General features: G+C 44.2%; 1 protein-coding gene and 1 non-coding gene across 4 annotated transcripts in view; both read left to right on the top strand.

The window, feature by feature from the left end:
- Positions 1–23,089, top strand: part of PRKCB (protein kinase C beta) — a 331,008-nt gene that overhangs the window by 135,316 nt on the left and 172,603 nt on the right. For all 3 annotated transcript variants that reach the window (XM_025983772.2, XM_025983771.2, XM_072751337.1), the window contains exon 3: positions 1,746–1,828. In XM_025983772.2, the coding sequence (XP_025839557.1) occupies positions 1,746–1,828 (83 nt within the window). The remainder of the gene's footprint in view (positions 1–1,745; positions 1,829–23,089) is intronic.
- Positions 19,598–19,745, top strand: LOC112908335 (U4 spliceosomal RNA). Its single transcript, XR_003232897.1, has one exon. It is a non-coding gene; the product is annotated as a U4 spliceosomal RNA (small nuclear RNA).

The following is a 23,089-nucleotide window of genomic DNA, read 5'->3' as shown; positions in this document are numbered from 1 at the left end:
ATGAATATCAAACAAATTAATATATGTAAAGCACTTTAAAAAAATCTCACATTAGTGTGGTAGATTTGTTACAGTTGATGAGCTATAAATTTATCCACCACTGCGGTATCATGTGGAAGAGTTTAACAGCTCTCAAAGTCTCTCCTGTCCTGGGCTCCAGGGTGGGTTAGTCGGTTAAGCATCTGACTCAATTTTGGCTCTGGTAATGATCTCTGGGTTGTGAGATCAAGCCCCGTGTCGTTTTCCCTACTCAGCAGGGATCTCTGCTTGAGATTCTTTCTCTCCTCCCTCTGTTTCCCCTGCCCACCCCCTCTGCCGGCCCTTTCTCTCTCATAAATAAATAAATGAATGAATAAATAAATAAATAAATAAATAAATAAATAAATCTAAAAAGAAGAAGAAGAAGAATTCTCTCCTGTCCTCTTTGCAATTTATTTGCTGAAGAAATTATTTGGTTATGTCATTTTCTACATTGCTGTGTATTAAAAAATTATTTTACTCACTGCCTCCTTGGGATGTTATTTAACACATGCCTCTGTCACTTGTATTTTCTGTAAATTGGTAGTTGAATTAAAATGCTTGAACTGATTCAGGTTTGATTCTTTTAGCAGGAGTACCTATGAGGTGACAGAGGTCCTTTCATCATTAGGCAGGTTGAGTCTTTTTGTGCTGCTAGCAGCCACTTATTGCTACCCAGATCCATTGTATCACTAGAGATAGCCTTGAGCTTTCCAGGCCTGTTTTCATTCATTGGCAATGTTCTTTGGAAAGATTCTGAGCCGGTTCCTACAATGTGGTACCTGTCCTCCAGGAACCCACAGTTTAGTTTGTAAAAGTAGATTCGAACAGCAATAACAAAAATTAGTCTTTTAAAGATTTTATTTATTTATTCATGACAGACACAGAGAGGGGCAGAGACATAGGCAGGGAGAAGCAGGCTCCCTGTAGGGAGCCCGATGTGGGGCTCGATTCCAGGACCCCAGGATCATGACCTGAGCCAAAGGCAGATTCTCAACTGCTGAACCACCTAGATATCCCCCAAATGAATTTTATTTTGTATAACGTCTCTGACTGCCCATTCTCCCAAGTGGTATGATCCCCAGATGGTGAAACCATATCATAGCTGCCTTTAACTCACTGGAATTCAAATGCATGTATGTGTGGATTTGGTTGCAAACTATGAGAGTTACAAAGTAGGCATTGCAGATTTGCTCTCCGTTGGCATAGGTCCTGGGTGAGATGGGGGCACGGGTCTGCCATTATTGCTCACTCTGTTTTTCTACGCAGCCCTTCTTGTTATGCACATCTCTCTGAGTGTGATTCTGTTGTTTAAATATATGTGCTCCTTATGCATTCTGGACCTAAACCCAAGCTGACTATGTCATGTGCTGCCCCATCTAAGAAACCACATTCTGTTTCAAAACCAGCACAAGACCCAACAGCTTAAGTAATCTTCAGGAGTGGGGAGAGGGGGAGTGTAATTTTGAGCATTTGTGATCTTTTGAACCTGAGTTCAAAACCTTTAGAAGTTTAGCTGATTTGTGGGATGCAGCAGCACCATACCCGAGTTTGGCTTCAGTAAAGGGCAAGATGTGGAAGCTGAAGGCATTGTTCATTTTGCTCTAAAACCTTCCCTTGTTGCGAAGTCCAGGTTTAATGACCTTTTCCCCCTTCTTTCCCTCTCTTCCTCCTCTCCTCTCCCCTTCTTCCCTCCCTCTCTTCTCCCCTTGTTTTCTCATTGGCAGTCTGCTGTTTCGTCGTGCACAAGCGGTGCCATGAATTTGTCACTTTCTCCTGCCCAGGCGCTGACAAGGGCCCAGCCTCTGATGTAAGTAACTGACACTGAGCACCTCTCTCTGCCCACTGTCACTGTGTCCTTTTGGGTAAATAAGAGTGCACTTAGACCAAAAAATTAAAAAAAAATTTTTTTTAATTAAAAAAATTTTTTTTAAATTAAAAAAAAAAAGATGGAATGTTTTAATTCCAAGACAGAGAGTGGTCCCTATGGTCTCGGAGACATTTTTCATTTTAATGGAAAGGACAAAACAAAACATTTGGGGAATGGGATATTATGGTACAGGAAACCAGCTAGTTCCTCTACTATGGTTTTGCTGAATGTCTTCATCTTTATGGCTGGAGCACGGAGAGTGGTGGTGAGATGCTAAATTGCTCCTGCTATTCTAAAAAGGTAGTTAGGATGGTACCTTATGATGCACCTTGTAGCTCTTTGTCAGGGAATTCTTGACTCCAGGCCTGAAGAATTAGGAGGGCAATGAGTTTATCCTGCTTTCATGCATCTCAAAGCCTGGCTCCTATTGCTGAGGCAGGGGATCCTTCTGGGTAAAACAGGCAAATAAGTTTTCTTTTCATCATTATGAACTTATTTTAATATGGATTGGAAGAATGTATCTAATAGTGGTTTTGAATTTATGGTGGGGATAGAAAATTTCCTACCCAAGTTAGGGAATTTAGGTTAAACAAAAGATAAGTTGATTTAAGGAAACTATTAAGTGAATGACCTCATGGGCTCCTTGAGGATATGGCAAAAGCCTTGGTTTAATTTTGTCCAAAGCTTGGGGTACATTTGATCACCTGTCCAACAGCCATTCCTGTTGAGAGCCCTCTCTTCTTTCTGGCAGAGGCTGCCTCACATGCTAAAAGCTGTATATGCCTGATACTTGCTTCCCAGGCTCACCTGTAGTTAGTGACTGATCATGTGGCTCACTCTTGCTCAGTGGAATCTTGGGGAAATCTGGAGAGAGCTTCCAGGAAAGAAGCTTATCTTTCTGAGAAGAGCAGACATCCCTTCTTGTTTCCTGTTGGTTATTTTTGTGTGAGGATGCAATGCCTGGGGTCATGGCAGCACTTTTGGATTAATGAGGGAGATGTACTTAACGTCCCAAGCATGGCAGAGTGGGAGAGTTGAAGGAACCTGGGTCATTGATGATGTTGGTGATCAACGCTCAGCCTGCTGAGCCGACTGTGAGTTCTCTATGCCCAGACCGCATATGTGAGATAAGAATTTCCACATGGTAAAATCTCATCATTTGGGGTATTCCTTTCCATGTAGTTGAAACTGCCCTTGTAGGACTTTCCACCATGCACACTCCTCCCGTGTCCCAGTGATGAAATGCAGTCCATGTACCCTGTGTGCCACTGTCACCCCTAGTTCTTTTATTTTGTTCCGGCTTTGGTTCACTTTCCTGGAATCTTCCCCATTGGCACTGTCTTCATGACTGACCCTGGACTTACCCATTTAGACCTGACAGCTGACAGCTTGCCAGAAGTGAGTGGTGACTGCATTCGTGGACTATCATTGGCCTACTGTAAGTGATCATCTGCCATTTTGCTGCAAATCAGGGGCATAACAGTCACCACAGCAACATGAATGCTCTAGAGCTCGTCCAGCAGTTCTTTTGCTTGGAAACTGGTACATGGGTTGAAGAACTCCAAGTAGCATAGATCAATGAAAGCCCTTCCAGACTCATCTGCAGAGATGAAGATGGGATTGTTCATCATGTCCTCTCTGAGATCACACTTCCTGGCCCTTTCAGTGCAATTCCTTTTCTCATCCCCAGGAAAGTAGAGAGGGAAGTTTTGGGGGGCACCCTGGCTCCAGTATGGAGCTCTGACTGTTACTGCAGCCCGAGGCTTGAGTCTCATGCAGGAGCCAAGAGGAGGGTGTTTCCTCTATCTTGTCTGTATTCCTTGGCTTTTTCTGTTGCCTGAGACAGAAACTCCACTCAAACTGGTTTACTTCTTTATTTATTTTTTAAAAGATTTTATTTATTTATTCATGAGAGACAGAGAGAGAGAGAGAGACCGGCAGAGGGAGAAGCAAGCTCCATGCAGGGAGCCTGATGTGGGACTCGATCTCGGGACTCCAGGATCATGCCCTGGGCCAAAGGCAGGTGCTAAACCGCTGAGCCACCCGGGGATCCCCTTCAAACTGGTTTATATGAAAAGGAAATTTTGGTCCGTGAAGCAGAGACCGGCTTTGGACACAGTGAATCAAGGTGCTGAACTGGGGTCCTTTGTTCCTTCCTTGGCTAGACTTCCTGTCTTGGGTTCAGTTTTAGGAAAGTTTGCTTTGCTTCTAGGGGAGCATGATGGCTGAGATACTTATAGTTTTCTGTTCTTATCAGTGCTGAAGTTCCAGTGATGAGAGTTGGCATCTCATCACACCGTGGTTTACATCTGGCCAGAAGGATGCTTGTACTGATTGGCCAGGTCTGGTTAGGTGCCTCCTCTTGGCGAGGAAGCCCCGTGTGGCTACCCCGTGATTTAAGAATTGGGGGGGGGGCGTGGTCCCTCAGAGAACTAGAGAAGCAGTATTATGTACTGGTTAAAAACCATAGACTACAGATGGAGCCAGCATTCCTTGGCTCAGATATATGTGTGACCTGGGGCAAAGCAAAGGACTTAAATCTCTTTGTGCCTGAGATTCCTCAGCTGGAAAATGGGTAAAATCATAGTTCCCGTTCCCATCTTAAAACTTTGTTAGGAGTGGCCAGTGTACCTATATCTGTAAAGGTGTCTGGTACACAGCAAGAGCAATATATGTGAAGATGATGATGGCGGTGATAATGAATAACAGTGAATATATGCTGGGCAGGCAGCAAGGACAGGTGGCGTGGCTACTATGTAAGATTTAACATGCCCTCTGCCTGCTACTTGGCAGTCCTTCTTAGGAACTGTGTAGGCTCCATAAATGGTAGGAGACCCTTGTCTGCATGAATGGAGCAGTGCAGCCATTCATTGCTTTGGGTGTGGGGAGGGCAGGCAGTGCTCCCTACAGCCAGCATGCACAGGATTTAGCAGCCAACTTGGAATGATTCTATCTCTGGACACAGTTCCAAGAAGGTCAGTTGGCACCAAGGATGATGAATTGGTCCAGACTCCTCAGCTGGCTTGACTCAGTTCATTGACCTTTTCCTGTCCATGGCTGGAGACATGATTAAAGATCTGGTCACACCTGCTCACCAGCCTGGCTAGGCTCTCTTTTGGCTGCCTGTGAGACTCATGCAGTCATGAAGGGATGCCCTCCTCCTGTGTGACCTTGGAGGAACTGGTGTGAGCAAGCTCATGGAGCAGACAAGCACAGTCTCCATCTATGCAAAGGGAATATGCTAGACTTCATCCTCTACCCCTCTGCTATTCTAACCCCAGTGTGAGTCAGGGAATATTCTGGATATTGGTAGAACTTAGTATAATTTATGTTCTTCTACAGATCGGTCCACATTATGGGATATCAGGCTACCTGAGGAAATGTTATGAACCAGGCTCTATCCCAGTGACTTTAGTTACTGACCCAGCCATTTAGTGCAAATGGGAATAGACAATATATATAGGCATCGGCCAGTGGAATCTCAAAACATGGCAGAGTTCCTGGGTGTTAACTTCTGGTCATCTGCAGGCATGGTCTTGGTCTTACCTGGTTGGAAACTCTCAATTCTGCTGTCTCTCAGACCTTGTAGAGAGACCATAAGACCATGCTTACTGCCATAAGCATTACACTTGACATTCTAGTTACCCAGCACTTAGAATACTAACCACATACGGCCTCCTGAGAGATTTTCTCAGAACAAGAAAAGAGGACTTGTCTCTTGGGGCCAGAATTAGGGTGAGTCAAGCAAGGTACTTGCCCTGGGCATAAAATTTCAGAGATTCTCGCCTGTGTCTCTGGATATGTGGTGGCAGGATGATCTAGGATGGCCTCACTCCTATGACTGGCAGTGAGCGGCTCGTCAGCCTGGGCTGCTTGGTTCTCCTCCACATACCCTGCCATCCTCTAGCTGGCTAGCTCTGGCTTATTCACATGGTGGTTTCAGGGTTCCAAGAAGCGCAAGAGAGCATGCCCCAACACATATCATGTATGATAATGTCCCACTGGATAAAGTGTTCTAATGACCAAGCCCAGATTTAAGTGGGAAAGAAATAGACTGAACCGTTTGTGGGCGTGGTGGGGGGAAGCATTTCTGCTCAGTCTACTGTGATCCTGTTGACCTGAGTGGCCACCACAGAACAGAATTCCTGGGGACCATCACACTGGATTTCATAAAAGATTCACAGTGTGGTTCAGAGTCATAGACAACCTCATAAGGGAACACAGCTCATTATTTCCCTGCCTTATGTTCCTGTATGATGTAGCCATCTCCAGCTACAGATAGGAAGCTAGACAATTAATTTATTGATCATGTCTAAAGACAGTGGTTATTAGGACTGTGGCCTCTACAGTCAGACATATCTGCGGTCAGGTCCTGACTCTGCAAGTTAGTCATTAGGGGCACTGCGGGTGTATCATCTTCCTTCTCTGTGTCTCACTTTCTTTCTTTGTAAATTAGGATATTAGTACCAACCACATAAGATTGTTGTAATAATTTTTTTTAAATCCTTAAAATGAAAACAACAACATTAACAGCAAATGGATTAAAAAGCCATTGTGTGAAAGGGCTTAGCACAGTGCCTGCCACCCAGTGAGCCCTTGATACAAGTAGCTAAGGGCCTTTGATTGCTCAGTGTATCCCCTAAGCTTGAATGTACTGATAATTCTCTACAGTCCTCCACCCTGAGTGTGCCCTTATGAGGTAATTACTGTCTCCGCTTCCATGCCTTGACACCAAACTTCAGAGTGTGGGGTGCAATGCTGAAAAAAGATCCTGGACTTTGTTTTTTTTTTTTTTTTTTTTTTTTTTTTTTTATTTATGATAGTCATACAGAGAGAGAGAGAGAGAGGCAGAGACACAGGCAGAGGGAGAAGCAGGCTCCATGCAGGGAGCCCGACGTGGGATTCGATCCCGGGTCTCCGGGATCGCGCCCTGGGCCAAAGGCAGGCGCCAAACCGCTGCGCCACCCAGGGATCCCAGATCCTGGACTTTGGAGCCAGAAAACCTTGGTGTCAGATTCCATTGCTCTCATTTACTTACTGCTGTGGTGATCTTGGGAAAATAATTTAAGTTCTCCGATCCTTAGTTCATATCTTTAAAATGGGGGAAAATAATACCTAAATCATAGTTGTCTTTTCTTGGGGTAAATATTCAATGAGAGACTGCTTGAGTCACATCCAGAATAGTGTCTGGCACACACACAAAAAAGGCACTCAGCAAATGGCTTCTGAATTATTATTAATACCTGGATGAATCTCTCCTGCTCAAGAAGGGATACAGATTACCTTGTGACCTGCCAAGGAATAATAGCCAATGATAATAGCTAATTTTGTTGAGCAAGGGCTCTGTGCCAGGCTGTACAGAAGTTACAATGGGATTCTTGAGCTGGTTTGTCTGAAGATACTTTCTTTAACATTTTATGGTTTTAGCAATGATTTCTTATTGTTTATAATGAAGATGCAGAATAAAACCCATTTTGTGCCCTTCGTCCTCCTGATTACATCACTGGGTCAGGGCAGTTAAAAATGATGCACACTAATGTTTTATTTTATTCTATTTTTAAAAAGATTTTATTTATTTATTTTAGAGAGAGAAAGAGACCACAAGCAGGAGGAATGGCAGGGGCAGAGGGAGAAGCAGACTCCCTGCTGAGCAGAGAGACCCACACAGGGCTGGATCCCAGAACCCTGAGATCATGACCTGAGCTGAAGGCTGACGTTTAACCAACTGAGCCACCCAGACACCCTATATTTTATTTTTTAATTTGAAGAGAAATGTATTCTTTTGGAATCTCTACACACAATGTCGGGCTTGAGCTCATGACCCCTGAGATCAAGATCACATGCTCTACTGACTGAGCCAGCCAGATGCCCCTCCTTTTGTGTTTTTAAAGCCAGTCTTACTTTATGAAGAAATATATTAAAAATGATAAATCATGAGCTAAATGTTAAAGATTTAATAAAAGGAAAATAGAAGATTTAAAAAGAATGTATATATTAAAAAGAACACGTATATAATATATATATATATATAAAATGTATGAATATGCATAAAAATGTGTTTGAAAATCTGGTTGAAATGGATGATTTTCTAGGAAATTCTAACTTGCCAATTTTGTCTCAAGAAGCAATTGGAAACCAGAATAGGCGAGTAACCAAAAAAGAAATGAGAACGTTGCCCAAGAAACTTTTCTTCTCCCAAAATTATAGGCTTCGTGGGTAAATGGTCTTAAGAGGGATGAAGGATTTCTGTGCATTTTAAACCATATCAGATTACAGAGAAAAAGGAGTTTCACAATTTTTTTTTTAATTGAAAGTGAGAGAAATCCAACTCAAATTAGCAATGGGAAAGCAGATTGGCTTATGGGAAGGACACTGGGAATGGAATAAGCTTCAGGGACAAGGACCACAGACGCTGGAACTGAGACCATGATACTTGCAAGGTGCATTCTTATTATCAGCTGTATCAGTTAGCTTTGCTGCATAACAGAGCATCCCAAAATTTAGTAGCTTGAGGCAGCAATCATATGTTTTTTTCTCATTTATTTTTTTCTCTGGGCTACTTGGGTGATTCTTCTGATCTGAGTCTATGTAACTGATCTTTGCTGGGCTCTGTCAAGTGTCTTGGTCAGCCAGTGACTCAGCTGGTGCTGGATCATCTAGGATAGCCTCACTAACATGACCACCAGTTGGCAGCCTGATGGCTTGGGCCCCCTCCCCTTTTAAAAAAGATTTTATTTATTTATTTATTTATTTATTTATTTATTTATTTATTTATTTAAGACAGAGAGAGAGGCAGAGAGAGAGGCAGAGACACAGGCAGAGGGAGAAGCAGGCTTCATGTAGGGAGCCTGATGTGGGACTCGATTCCAGGTCTCCAGGATCAGGCCCTGGGGCCCTTTGTTTCTCTTCTACATGGTCTCTTTTCTCCCAGTAGGCTAGCTTTGGCACATCCACATACTGGCCTTGGGTTCCAGGCACAGCAAGAGAGGGAAACCCCCAAAGCATAGGTGTTTTTCAAGTCTTTATTTGGTTATGGCTAAAGACCAGATTCAGGGGTGGAGAAATAGACCTCATCTCTTGATAGCAGGAGCTCCAAAGTCATTCTAGAAGGATGCATTTGGGGATATAGGAGTTTGTGGCCATTTGGCATTCTGGCACACTGACCCTCCTCAGCTGTGCCAGCTGTCTTATCTGCCTTTCTGAGTCTACTCATCAGAGACTGACCCATAATTACTGCATCACATGGGGTTCCTTTTACCCCCTGACTTCTGGTTGGTTGGGCCCAGCCAGAAGGGCCAGTAGGAGATTGGAAGGTGAAGAAAGAGTGGGTTGGGTATTTATCATGAGGTCATCTTGGCTCTACCCTTTGACCAAGGGTTGTCGTTCCTCTAAAGACAGTGTTCTCTACCCAGTTCTCTTCTTGGGTTCCAGGAGCTGCTCCTTGCCCTGTCCCTTTGCTCTTATTAGCCTCTGGTTACTGTACTATCCCCTATGACTTCCCAGCACTATGTCTTCATCTTTACAAGTCCTCTTATGAAACCTCCCTTAAACTCTCTTAAATGGAGTATGTCATCTGTTTCCTTCTTAGGACCCCAACTGGTTTGTCCTTGCCTCACTTGCTTCTACTGTAGACAGGACATATCTATAAATATATCTATCAACTTGGTGATAGTTGATCTCATGGGAAGATGGAAATCCTAGGGGGAGAAGTGGGCTTTCCTTCTGCATTCAGAATCAGGGAAGGGTTCTGATTGGTTGGTCCTTTGTTGTTGGGAGAATGAACTCTTTTAGTTTATGCGGCCTGGTTCATGTGACATCCCTGTAGCTCAGAGAGCAGTGTCTGTTATAAGAAGGGGAGGTGGGAAACTTTGATGGGCTGGCAAAATCAATAGCTACCACCCCTTATTATTATAAGACAGCTTGATCACAGTTACCAGGATCATCTAATAAAGTTGACATAAAAAAATAAGCTACATGTTGCATGTCAACTATACTTAAATTAAAAAAAGGTAGACTGTAGCAAGTGATGAGTCTAGATTAACAATGCTAAATAAGATATTTATTTAATATTATCTAATTCTTGTTATAGACATACTGGCTCAAGTAGATTTTTTTTAATATGAAAGAAACAATCTAAAAACTAAAATAACAAAGAAAGTTTTGGTCAATATAACAAAATATAGGAACAAAGATAAAAATAAGCCGCAGGGACTCATGAATTCTGGAAAGTATAAATTAAGATGGTAATGGTAAGAAGTGATGGCAGATAATATCAGTTATCTAACAAATGTAAATAGATTGGAATTCTCTACTAAAAGTTGAAGACTCTCAGATTGGATAAACAATGTAAAATTCTAGGCAGTGTGTAGGATGAACTTCAAATATAGGTTAAAAATAAAATGGGCAAAGATATGCTGCAAAAACACACATAAATGTAAAACATGGTCTTAGTAATACTATCAAAAGAAATAGGACTCAAGCAAAAAGCATAAGCAGGGGGAAGAAGAAAAACGTACTCTAATATATTACTGGTGAGTATGTAAGTCCGTATAATCCTTCTTGAGAGAAAATTATCAATATGTATCAAAAGCCTTAATGACTTTTTTGACATCATAATTACTAAACCTAATCTTTTTTTGACCTAAGAGTTACAATTCTAGAAATTTTTGCTGAGGAATTATTTAAGGATATGCAAATATGCTTAGCTAAAGTGATATTCATTGCATTGGTATTCATACCAACAAAAATTTCGAAACTACCTAAATGACTGCCAGTTAGGGTTTATGTAAGTAAAACATATCCATACTTGGGTGCTGCACAATTATCAAAATGTCACTATCTGGGTAGGCTGCTAAAACCTGGAAATGTTCTATGTCTTGATTGGGATGGTGCCTATACAGGTGTACACATTTTTCAAAATTCCTGAAGCTCTATGCTTAAAATCTGTACCTTATTATATGCAAATTACACTTCAATAAAAAAGCCACAGTAATTAAAATGTTATTAATATGGAAAGAGTCATTAGATATTAGTGAAAAAAGCAGACAACGAAGCACTGAGTATGGTATGATAGATCAGAAAACATAAAAATACACACACGTGTAAAAACAAAAGGCCACATTTTTAAAACATATTTTCATGGCCACTTGTCAGTTCTGCTCACTTTCTTTTTCCAGACTGTTGCCTGCAGAGCTCTAGAGATCACTTTGGGGTATTCTTTAACTGGTTTCTCCATTCTTGCTTGATTTTAGTGCCCCATTACCTCCAGCATGGACTCAGGCTTTCCACTTAATTCAGTTGAAATCAAATGCGAGTGATGGCTTGAGTGTAACTGTAAGCAGTTGCAGTTGCTCCTGGATGTGCTTAATCCTACGGTCTTCCACCAGCTGGGAGCTAGCTTAGATGCCCCTGGTAAGATTCTGGTCGCTGATGAGCCTTGGCTAGCTCACCTCCGGCCCCAGAGGAGGAGGGAACCTAGCTCTGCCAGTCTGAGGCCCTGCCCATTTCCTGCCTCCACACTGGTGGCAGGAGAGAAGGCTTACCTCCTTCTGTGACATTGACTGGTTTTCTTGGCTCAGATAAGGCAACACAACTATGTACTTCTCAGAACCTGGGTTGTTCAGTTTCCCATAACACCAACTGGGGATACCCCACAGTTCAGCTCTGAAGATGCTCCAAGCCCATCTGGCTCCTATAGGACATGAAACAGCAGTTCGGGTCGAGTATCCCTCTTGGCATCATGGGAAGATCTCACCATCACCTGGACCAAAGAAGACCCATCTGTATCTCTCAAGGATAAATAACCTCAGGTGTAATTCAGTCTAAACAGGACAGGCAGGCCATCTGTCTGTCTGTTTGATCTATTGCCTCTCTAAATCTGAAAGTGTATCATTCTGCTGAAGATACATTCTATTTACGTTATGTAACATTGCAGTCTCTAACTTCTGCATTCACAACAGAAGGGCTCAGTAATCAGGGTGTCTGTTACCAAATACCAAAAGAATGCCTTACGGGGGCGGGGAGGGGGGCTTGGAGGTACTCTGAGAGTTGGCCTGTTAGGCTTCGAGGCTAGGCTTGTCATTAAATATCCAAAGAAATGTTGTATAGGTTTTTTAAATACAGTTTCAGAGGACAGAATCAGAACTAGGGACCATCTATTTGGGCTAAAGAAAAGCAGCCCAAACAAACCAATGGGTTGCTGTATAAGGATATTAACTCCCCCTCTCAGTAGAGCAAAGATCAGTTGCCATGGATGCTGTAGGGGTGATATCTGTGCTAGATGTGGGTTTCTATCACATGGGTGGCTCTTTTGCTGGTGTTGTTTGGTTGCATGTAAAGGAAACAGCCTTTGGTTAACTCAAGTTAGAAAGGAATTTATTGAAAAAGATATGTACTTTAGAGAATTGGAAGAAAATCTGAACAATCAGACTAGCTATATCTGATTTTGGTTCTTGTGTTGCTTTGGTTTTAAAGTCAAATTCTGGAAGAAGAGAGATTATTTGGTCAAGGTCAAGTTACCTAAGTAGACCCTGGTTGAGGCTTCACAGTGTTCCCTCCAAGAGTGAACACAGTGGGGTTGGGATGGCTTTCAGAGGGAAAATGAGGCACTGCTACCTACCAGGAAAAAAAAAAAAGCAGAGAGTTTTGGCAGATCAAAAAAAAAAAAAAATACACTGCCACTATAATCTCTAAACCCTGCTTTGCAGATTGCAGATAGGTTGAATGCTTAAAGATTATTTGAGGAGCCTACTGAAACTAGACTTCACCTGAAAAAATACAAGAGCCTGGAAATAGGTATTTTAAAGACTTTCAGGTAATTCTATGGGTAGCTGAATTTGGAAACCAGTGCAAGGCAGTATTGCATGGTGGCTCTGAAACTCGAGTGGCTGTGTTTGAATGCCACATCTGCCACTAACTGGCTGGATCATTCTGGGCTAGTGACCAGGCCTCTGCCTCAGTTTCCTCATCTGTAAAAAGAGGATAAAGTAACACCTTGCTCACAGGATTCAAGTGAAGAGCAAATGAGTGAATCCACGGTATAAGGGCTTCCTACCACTCCTGCCACATAATAGGTGTTAATATTCTTACCACTAAAGGTCCTTTCAAGTCTTAAAGAGTGAGCTTCAAAAGTGCAGGCTGGTTTTTGGCATGGCATGCATCCGTCTTGCTTGTCACAAAATGGAAATACACAGACACCTTGCATGGGCTGGCTGGAGGGAGAGTCTAATAAAACGCTGGTGGTGTGATAAAATGCACTTCTTTCCATGACTGTGGGGTGAGTGCCCCACGATCCCTCCGCTCCTATTGGCCGTGTGCCTGCTGTGGCTAGTGCAGTGCAGAAGCAGCGTGTAAAGGTCAGAAAGAATTGCTTCTCAATAGCCCATTGTGTCTTACTGTCATAAAGACATAGCACTTCATGCTGTGGAGGAAGAAGCAAATCCATGATGCGTGGCGTCCTGAGAACAGAAACCAACTGTTTCTCCTGTGCAGAAAGGGCAGGGCTGCCGTGATTTGAATGAGGTGCAGATGTCCTGTCTTATGAATTATTTTGGCTTCTCCTAGTTGGGGGCGGACCAGCCTCAGAGCCTGATAAAGGCGGTTGCCCAGAGATTTAGCCTGTGGAGCCTGCGGACTTGGGAGAAGTAGAGAAATCAAAAGGCAGATGACCCTATAGAGAGGCAGCCTGCAGGGATGTGAAAGGCACAGGTCCCCAGAGTCAGAAGACCTCATTTCTAGTCTTCCTTCTGCCTTGAATTTTTTGTATTCCCAGTGGCTCCCCCTACTTCCAGTGGCCTGGAATTCTAGGATTTTTAAATGCAGTGTTTTTATTTTTATTTTTCAGTTTATTATTATTATTATTTTTAGTAATTTCTATACCCAGCATGGGGCTTGAACTCATGACCCTGGGATCAAGAGTTGCATGCTATTCTGACCTAGCCAAGCAGGGCCTCCTAAATACAGCAGTTTTAAAATACAGTGATATCCAGGAGCCAGCATTCTTAGATATAATTCTGTTTTAAGCACTTTACATATAATAACTCTCTGTTCTTCATCACACTCTAGGGATACCTTTGCTATCATCCCCATTTTACAGATGAGGAAACTGGAGCGATGAGAGACTAAGTGACTTGCCCAAGGTCACACAACTAGTGAGTGGTAGAGCCAGGATTCAGACCCAGGCAGTCTGGCCCCCAGGACCATGTTCTTACTCAGTACTTCAAACTGCCTTATAACCTTCATAGCTCAGCTCTGTCCACCTGGACAAATCCTCTTCTTCGAGAACTGCCTTTCCAAATATGCAGCCCCCGGAGCTCTCTGACCCCACAGCCTTGGCCCCGTTTGGTCCATCTGCATGTGGACATGTGTCCCAAGCTGGACTGATCAGATTCTCTCTTTAGGAATTTAGAATTTGGAGTTAAAGGTGCTTATTTTTGTCTGTGGGGGTCACATGGTTTTTGAAAACTGTTTATTGTACATGGAGAGTATCAATCTTGATGAATTCCCACACAGCAGACATTTCTCTGTAACCAGAAGCCCTTCTGGATTCCCTTCTACTTCTCACACCTCTGACCCCTTCTATCAGACTAGCTACCCAGGTCAGCAGTTGTTTGCTGACTTTTTTTTCCCCATTGAACTCTTTATTGCTATTTCATTTCATTATATTTCAGAAAGAATACTTAACCTAAGATCTACCCTCTTAGCACACTCAAAAACATTGATTGATTGATTGAAAGCAGAGTGGGGGGAGGGGCAGAGGGAGAGGGAGAGAACCCCAAGCAGTCTGCACTGAGCACAGAACCTGAGGTGGGGCTTGATCTCATGACCCTGAGATCATGACCTGAGCTGAAATCAAGAGTTGGACACTCAACCCACTGAGCCACCCAGGTGCCCCCCTTCTTAACATGCTTTTGAGTACACAATACAGTACTATTGACTATAAGCACAATATTGTGCAGATCCCTAGAGCTTATTCATGTTGTTTAACTGAAACTTGATGCCGATTGATTAGTGACTCTTCCTTTCCCCCCCTCTCTAGCATCTGACAAACACCATTCCAATCTTTGGTTCTAGGAGTTTGACTGTTTTAGACGTCTCATCTAAGTGGAATTATGCAATATTTGTCTTGCTGTGTCTGGCTTAGTTCACTTGACATGATGTCCTTACAGTTCACCTCTGCCCCATATTGTAATATTTCCTTCTTTTTGAAAGCCTGAATAATATTCCAATACCACATTTTCTTTATTCAATCATCTGTTGAAGGACATTTAGGCTGCTTCCACATCTTGGCTATTGTGAATAATGTTGTAGTGAACATAGGGTACCTGTTTTGAGATTCTGACTTCATTTCTTTTGGATAAATACCCAGAAGTGGGGTTGCTGGATCATATGGTGGCTCCATCTTTTATGTTTTGAGCTCCTCCAAATGGCCTAAGGACCCAAGTAGACATTTCTCCAAAGAAGATTTGCAAAAGGCCAAGAAGTACTGAAAAAAAAAATGCTCAACATCACTCATGGTCAGGAAATGTGAATCAAACCCACAATGAGATACTATCTCACACTTATTAGGATCCCTATTATCAAAACAAACCCAAAAGACGGCAAGTATTGTGAGGACATGGAGAAATAGGAACACTTGAATGCTGTTGGTGGAATGCAAAATGGTGCAGCCATTGTGGAAAACAGCGTGCTTTCTTTTGGAGTCTATGCAAATAGAATTCTACAGCAGACCCCTCTCTTTCCTTTTTCCTCTGTTCCTCAGTGTTTTGTTTGTGGCCACATGACTTTGGAAGGATCCATTCCATTCCATTTATCCAGGATTTCCAACTTCAAAGCCAGTGAGGGGTCTGGCAGATAAGTAAAGTCAAGTGTGTGATAACAGGGAGTGTCCATCTGGTGTGTGAGCACCCCATCTAAAAGGAGAAGCTGCTATTCCGTGCATTTTTTTGAAAAAAATTCCTGCTTTTTAAAAGACCAAGGTCCAAATTTTTTCATTTTTCTTTTTTTTTTTTTTTTAAGATTTCATTTATTTATTCATGAGTGACACAGAGGGAGAGAGGCAGAGACACAGGCAGAGGGAGAAGCAGGCTCCATGCAGAAGCCCGACATGGGACTTGATTCCAGGACTCCAGTGACTTCAGAACTTCAGGCCCTGGGCCGAAGGCAGGCGTTAAACCACTGAGCCACCCAGGGATCCCCAGATTTTTTCATTTTTCAAGAGAAGCCTGAATCTCCTAAATTTAGATGTTGACAAATAACCTGAGATTATAGCCGTGGTGTATTTTAAGCATATTTTTGGACTGGGTTCATTCTGTGTACCACCAGGTTAAAACCTCTACATTTGTAGGTGGGAACTGTCTGTGAAAAGTCTCTCGCCCCCTTCTTATAAAGGGAGAAGAGAAAAATGTGGGTTTAATCAAATGAGCCTTTTTTGGGGTGTAGAGAGGGCACAGCAGTCCAAAGCAGAGAGCCACAAAAGTAGGCAGAGGTCCCTTGACCAGGGCGGCTGGGTGGAGCTTTCAGTTGGGTAGAGCACACCGCTTGCTGGAAGTTTGGACTCAACCCTGGTAGGGAAGCAGCTGCACTGCCCTCTGCTGTTCGAGCACTCTCCAAGACCAGTGGGATCCGCCTGTGTGTCTGGCAGCCACTTGTCTCTTCTGAAGGCTTTGAGAGGGGGTCATTCATCATTCTGCATAATTATCAGGTGCCTCTGCAGTCAGGGACTACACAGACACTTTCAAGGACTCACTTTGGCTTCCTGTGTTTGGTCCGCTACCCTCATCATCGGGCTTTGCTATTCTAATTCTTTTGAATTGGGAGAGCCAGGCCAGTTCAGGTCTCACCATTTCCAGATATTGAAAAACATTTGAAGAGTTTCTGGCATTTACTTGGCACCTTTCCCTGACTTCTGGGCTGAAATGGATTCTCCTATTTTTAAACTTTTTTTGTGTGCGTGTGGCATTTTTAGTGGTAGTTGGGGAGTGAGGGCAGAGTGAAACGTTCAAGCTCAGGTTTGTGGTCTTGCATGTTAAGAGTGTGGACTCTGGGGCACCTGGATGGTTAAGCAGCTGACTCTTGCTTTGAGCTTAGGTCATGATCTCAGGGTCCTGGGGTTGAGCCCCTCATGAGGCTCTGTGCTCAGCGTGGTGTCCGCTTGAGATTCTCTCTCCCTCTCCCTCTGTCCCTCCTGCTCAAGCTCTATCTCTCAAATAAATAAATAAATAAATAAATAAATAAATAAATAAATAATAAAGGAGTGTGGATTCCAGAGCTGGAGTGCCTGGGTTCAAAGCTCAGTTTTGTGACTCTGGCTAAGTGCCTTACTCTCGCTGTGCCCCTCTTTATACATTTTCAAGATGAGGATGGGTAATGTGCCTACTTCATGTTGTATGAAAGCAAGTTGTAAGTATTAAATAAGGTAATGTATGCAAAAAGCTTAACACAGCGCCTGGCATATTATGTAAGTGCTTGACTCAGAATCTTGGACTTGACTTGGCTTATAATCCTGGCTTTCCGGTCCAGGCTCTGCTCCTTAATTCTGCACCTCAGTCCTTCCTCATGCAACTTTCTCTCTTGGCTCTTCTTCACCCTTCAACTGTGATTTTCCAGAATCCTGCTGAACCATGCTTCATTCTTGGGGCCTCATCTTTTTTTAAAAGTTTTTTTAAATTTATTCGAGACAGAGAGAGAGAGAGAGCACATGAGCAAGGGGGAGAGGCAGAGGCAGAGGGAGAGGGAGAAATAGGCTCCCTGCTGAGCCAGGAGCCCAACATGGGGCTCAATTCCAGGACCTGGAGATCATGACCTGAGCTGAAAGCAGATGCTTAACCACCTGAGCCACCCAGGCGCTCCTCATGGGGCCTCTTCTGTGTTCCTAGACTTGTCCTACCCTCCTGTTCTCTCCATTGTCAGCTCCTGTTGTACCTCCTGGCTAGTATTTATAGCTAACATTTATATAATGCCTATCATATGCCGTGCTGTTCTAAGTGATTTATGTGCACGAACTCATTGAAACCTCACCCCATGAAAAAGATCCTCTTTCTATGCCCATCCTACAGAAGAGTTAGCTGACTTGCCAGGTCACATGACCAATAAGAAGCTGAGTCTGAGTTTGAACGTGGTCTGGCTCCCAAGCCTGCTCTTACCCACCACGATACACTGCCACCCACTCCTCTCCATCCCCAGAGACAGGACCTCAGCCCAGGCTTCATTCATCCTCTCTGGAGCAGTAGCTTCTTGTTCTGATTCCCTGATTTCTCTCTGTCTCACCAGACAGTCACAACCACATTGCAGTGGAGTCATCTTTCCAACAACTAGATGTGATCATGTCATCGTCCTTGCTGGAAACATGTTGGTAGCTTCCAGCTCACTCTTGGGGCAAAGCCGATACTGCGACATGGCTGTTAAGCTGGGATGTCACACATCTTCCTTTCCCATGCTTGCCCATAAACAGATCTGGTGGTTCTGTTGCACTGGTGGCACAAACACTTTGGTTTTGTATTGCTGTCATTCTCATGGAGTCTCCTTTGGAAGAGAAACCATAGGGTCACTACTGAGTAGGCCCTGCATGCTGTGGCCCTGTTGTCCCTCCAGGCCTCCCCAACCACACCCTTCCTCGCCCCTGAGCTTCCTCCTTAGCAGCCTCTGGCCCTCCCTGCTCCCCTACCCTAGGTGGTTGCACTTGCTGCTCCATGTGCTGGCCACTTCCTCCCCCTGCTTCCCCTGAGTTGAGTGAGGCTCCACCCTGGTTGCATATCTTTGGAGCTATAAAACCCAATGCTGGTTCTTGGGCCCATCCCAGACAAATAAATCAGAATCTATGATTGATTCAAAACCTACCAATTGACTTTAATGTGCATCCAGGGTTAAGAACCCTGGGTGACTTGGAACTTGTTCTCCAGACCATCACCTCCTCCCTGAGACCTCCATGACCAGGTTAGTTCTTCCTGTTTTTTACTCTTAGAGCACCACATACCTCTCTTTGCTGTCACACGTCACAGGGTGATCTTACATTGGCTTATGTGGTGACCAAAAGCTCAGATTCTGCATCCAAATCACTAGCTGTGTGACCATGGGCCAGTGACTTAATGTCTCTCTCCTCAGTAAAATGGAGATTATATATATATATATATTTTTTTTTTTTTAAAGACTTTTTAAATTTATTCGTGAGAGACACAGAGAGAGAGTCAGAGACATAGGCAGAAGGAGAAGCAGGCTTCCCGTAGGGAGCCTGATGCAGAACTTGATCCCGGGAACCCAGGACCACGACCTGAGCCAAAGGCAGACACTCAACCACTGAGCCACCCAGGTGCCCCAATAATAATAGATATTTGCCCAATCAGTGAAGGTCAAATGTGCTAATTATATGTAAAGTTCTTAGAACAGTGCCTGGCATATGTTAGCTGCTACTCATACTGATACTGTTGACCCTTGAATGACATGGTTTGAACTGCATGAATACTTACAAACACAGGGATTTTTTTTTTTTTTTGGTGGTGGTTCAGTACCATAAATGTATTTTCTCTTCTTTGTGATTTTTTAAAATAACCTTTTCTTTTCTGTAGCTTACTTTATTGTTAAGAATGCAGCATAGACTATAGAATACAACGCATATACAAAGTACGTGTCAATCAGCTGTTTATGTTATTGGTAAGGCTCTTGGTCACTAGGCTGTTCATAGTTAAGTATTGGGGGAGTCAAAAGTTACATGTGAGCTTTGCGCAGTGGCAGCATCATAGCCAATGAGGTTTATCCGAGACGTGATTATTGCTGATGGAAAAGTTACATGTGGATTTTCAACTGTGTGGGTGGTTGGTGCCCCTAGCCCCCACATTGTTCAAATGTCAACTATAATTATTATCCCCTGCTGGAACCCATGAAACCCCAGTGCGGATGGGGTCGGGATATGTTCTCTGATCGCTGCAACATAGTGCTGTGCCGGGCATATCACAGCTTCTGTAACTCCTTGTGGAGCAGAGTGGTGTCCCAGTGGTGAAGGGCCAGCATATATAGAACTCATCTTACTCAGTTCGGCTTCTTGTCTCTCTAGACCTAGTGATTTAGGATCCTCATTTCTAGTGATTAGGATCATTAGAGTAAGAATCCCTATGGTTTTGAGGTGCCCAGAGTCCCAGAGGCTGATGGTGGCCCGGCAGGCATTGGCTTCGGCAGTGTCCCCCATGTCCTTCTGCATGAAGGTTCTTCTTGCTTCTTTGAACCACAGGCTTGGGTACGCCGAGGGCTCCTGCGGCCAAGGGAGCTGTCAGGAAGCTAGGCACCATGCTCTGCACCCAGAAATCAAACTGACAGCGCTTTTGCAAGTTGAGTAACCCTGTGTCCTGGTCTTGCTTTTGGGGCAGCCCTCACTCAGCAGGGCAAGAGGGGTGCTCCTCCCTCTGTGAACTGATGGCACCCTGCGGGTAGGTGGGGCGATGAGGGGCCAGGATGCCAGTGTGTGTTTGGGGGGTGATGGTGGATTTATTGATAACACCAGGCTGCGATCTGTTGGCAGTGTGTCTGGTCCCTGAGAGCCTGCTGTACACCCTAAGCAATGAATTCACATGACGACCTCCACAGGAAGAGGCGGGGCGACTCTGAAGATTGTCAGACCCTGAAGGCCCCCTGGGGAATGCCCTGTTCACCTCATTGTTTTCTGAAGAGGGAACTGAGACCAGAGCCTGGGGTGACTTGCCCAAGGTCATAGATGGAGTTTTCATCTTAAGTTCTAACATTTATGGGGTCTGGACACTGTGCTACAGCACAACATATAATCATGACTTCATTAATCTGCACAAACCTAGAAAGCAGGAGCATTTATTTAGTATATTCAACAGACACATAGTATTTACTGAGCACATAGTATTTACTGAATTACTGAGTTAATATTCTTACTGTCTTACGAATATTAACTCATTAACTTCTCATGAGAATGCAGAGCTATCGTCATCATTCCCACTCTCAGGATGAGGGCGCTGAAGCATAGTTTAGGTAACCTGCCCAAAGTTACACAGCTAGGATGTTGTTGGGTTGGGATTCAGTGCCAGGCAGCCTTTCTGTGCAGTGTATACTACTCTGCTGTAGTGTCTCTTCCACATGATAGCTCTTGGCTCCATTTTGCAGGTGGGAAGGTTGAGGCTCATATAGTGTAAGTAACTTGCTCATGGCCATGTGGGTGGGAAGTAACAGAACTGAGATTGAATTCAGACTCTTTAACTTTAGAGACTGACTCATGAGCTCTCTACTAAATTCCCTCCCATGGGGGCTCGGGTCTCATGGCTGGGGGTATGGGCTGGGGACAGGGAATGGAGGTGGAGGCAGAGCTTGAAGCCAGGCAGGTGGCAGTGGGGTGGTGTCAGCCAGGTGTCAACCTGGGTTGAAATGGGACCCCAGGCAGTGGATTAGCTCCAGTTGGGGTAGAGTTCCAGCCAGGTGTCTTCTGTCTAGGTTTTGCTCCCCATCCTTCAGATCCTAGCTCACACTCCACTTCTGAGGGAGGCCTCTCACACCTGTCTGCCCAGCTGTGAACCCCTCACTAAAACTCTGGAAGCACCACAATCTTCTTTCTTTGCAGGGGTTGGAAGTGTACATTTGTTTGTGCTTCTTTACCGTCTCCTCCGAACGAGCCTGGGAGCCCATAATGGCAGACCCTATGTCTGATTCTTTTCATCCAGCACCTGATACACTTGACAAATACTCGGTGAATCAGTGGATAAATAAATGAACGGCTTATTGCTTTAGTGGAAGGAATTGATTCCGGAAACCCAGACCGAAGTTCAAGAGGTGGGAATGTGTGTGGGGTTTACTGGGAAAAGTTACAGCTCAGTAGACATAGGGATGCCCCTGGCCAGCAATAATTAATAATTAATAATAACAGCTAGTATTTATTGGGTGTCTGCTCTGTGTCAGGTGGCTATTTTAAAGGTTTTATGTAATTCCCACCCCATGACAGTCCCTGGAAAATAAATATCATTGTTATCCCGGGTTCACACCAAGTATGGAAACTTTAACCAACATGGCCAAGGGTACAGATAGGTGGAGGTAGCTTTTGAATCCAGGCAACCCCACCTAGAGCCTCACCCTTGAAATACCTTCTTCCTAAATTACCTCTTCATGGTAGACAGACTCCCTCACCTGCTGGAAGGGATGGGGCTCCTCATACTCTGCTGACTCAGGTACCAAACTGGAGTGGAATCTGCCAGTTGAATGCTTGATGTCTGGAAGCCACTTAGGGTTGCAGTTGGCTTGTAAGTGCACATAGCCTTCCAGAAGAAAGAAGGCAACTCCTGTTCGCTGTGAGAATGAGGACTCTGCTTCTACCCGAGAGAGGGTCTACATTCCTCTCTGAAGCTCAAATGCATGTGTGCGGCTGCTGTTCCATACGGTCTCGTGTGGCTATACCAGTTGGGGTTAGGATCCGGCAGGAGTTACTCAGATGCCTGCAAGGGCCAGTGAGTAGTGAGTGAGGACCGTGGGGACTCGCAGACTATATGGATGGGCCAGGACTCAGAGCCACTCGAAGGATGTGGCCAGGACTCAGAGCCAGCCCATGGCTGCCACCAGGAGAGCTGGGCCACTGTCACTAGTTCTTAGCTTCTCACCAATATTCTTTGTAAATCTGAGTGAGGCAACACCCCCAGAAAATCGTGGCTCTCTGCTGCTGTGAGTCCCACCCAGAGGCCTGGAAATAGATCCCTGCAAGAGATTTGCATGCTTGCTGTTGAGGGTGGCCTACTCAGGTTAAGAACCATTGACTTAGCTACTGAATTGAGACCGTTTGTTGAAATAACATGTAAATCCTGGAAAGGAAGGCTAGCTTCAGGTTAATGGCAACTAAGAAAAGTTTAGAGAAAACAAGTTTTCTGGAAGGACATAAATGACTCAAAAAATTTTATTAAATTTTATTTATTTATTCAGAAGAGATACACAGGCAGAGACATAGACAGAGGGAGAAGCACGCTCCCCACGGGGAGCCTGATGGGGAACTCGATCCCAGGACCCTGGGATCACTCCCTGAGCCAAAGGCAGATGCTCAACTACTGAGCCATCCAGGTGCTCCAAGGACTCAAATTATATGTAAATTCATTCTCTCTCTCCCTCTCTTTCTCTCTTCTTGCCCCTGCCAGCCCTCACTTGACATCACCCACCCCACCCACCCAACCACCCCCTTAGCTCAGCCACGGCTCCCAGTGTTGCACTGTACCTTGT

This window comes from Vulpes vulpes, chromosome 3, assembly GCF_048418805.1.
Source record: "Vulpes vulpes isolate BD-2025 chromosome 3, VulVul3, whole genome shotgun sequence".
Taxonomy (NCBI): domain Eukaryota; kingdom Metazoa; phylum Chordata; class Mammalia; order Carnivora; family Canidae; genus Vulpes; species Vulpes vulpes.
The sequence above is the reverse complement of the archived record's forward strand: the minus strand, read 5'-3'. Positions and strand labels throughout refer to the sequence as shown.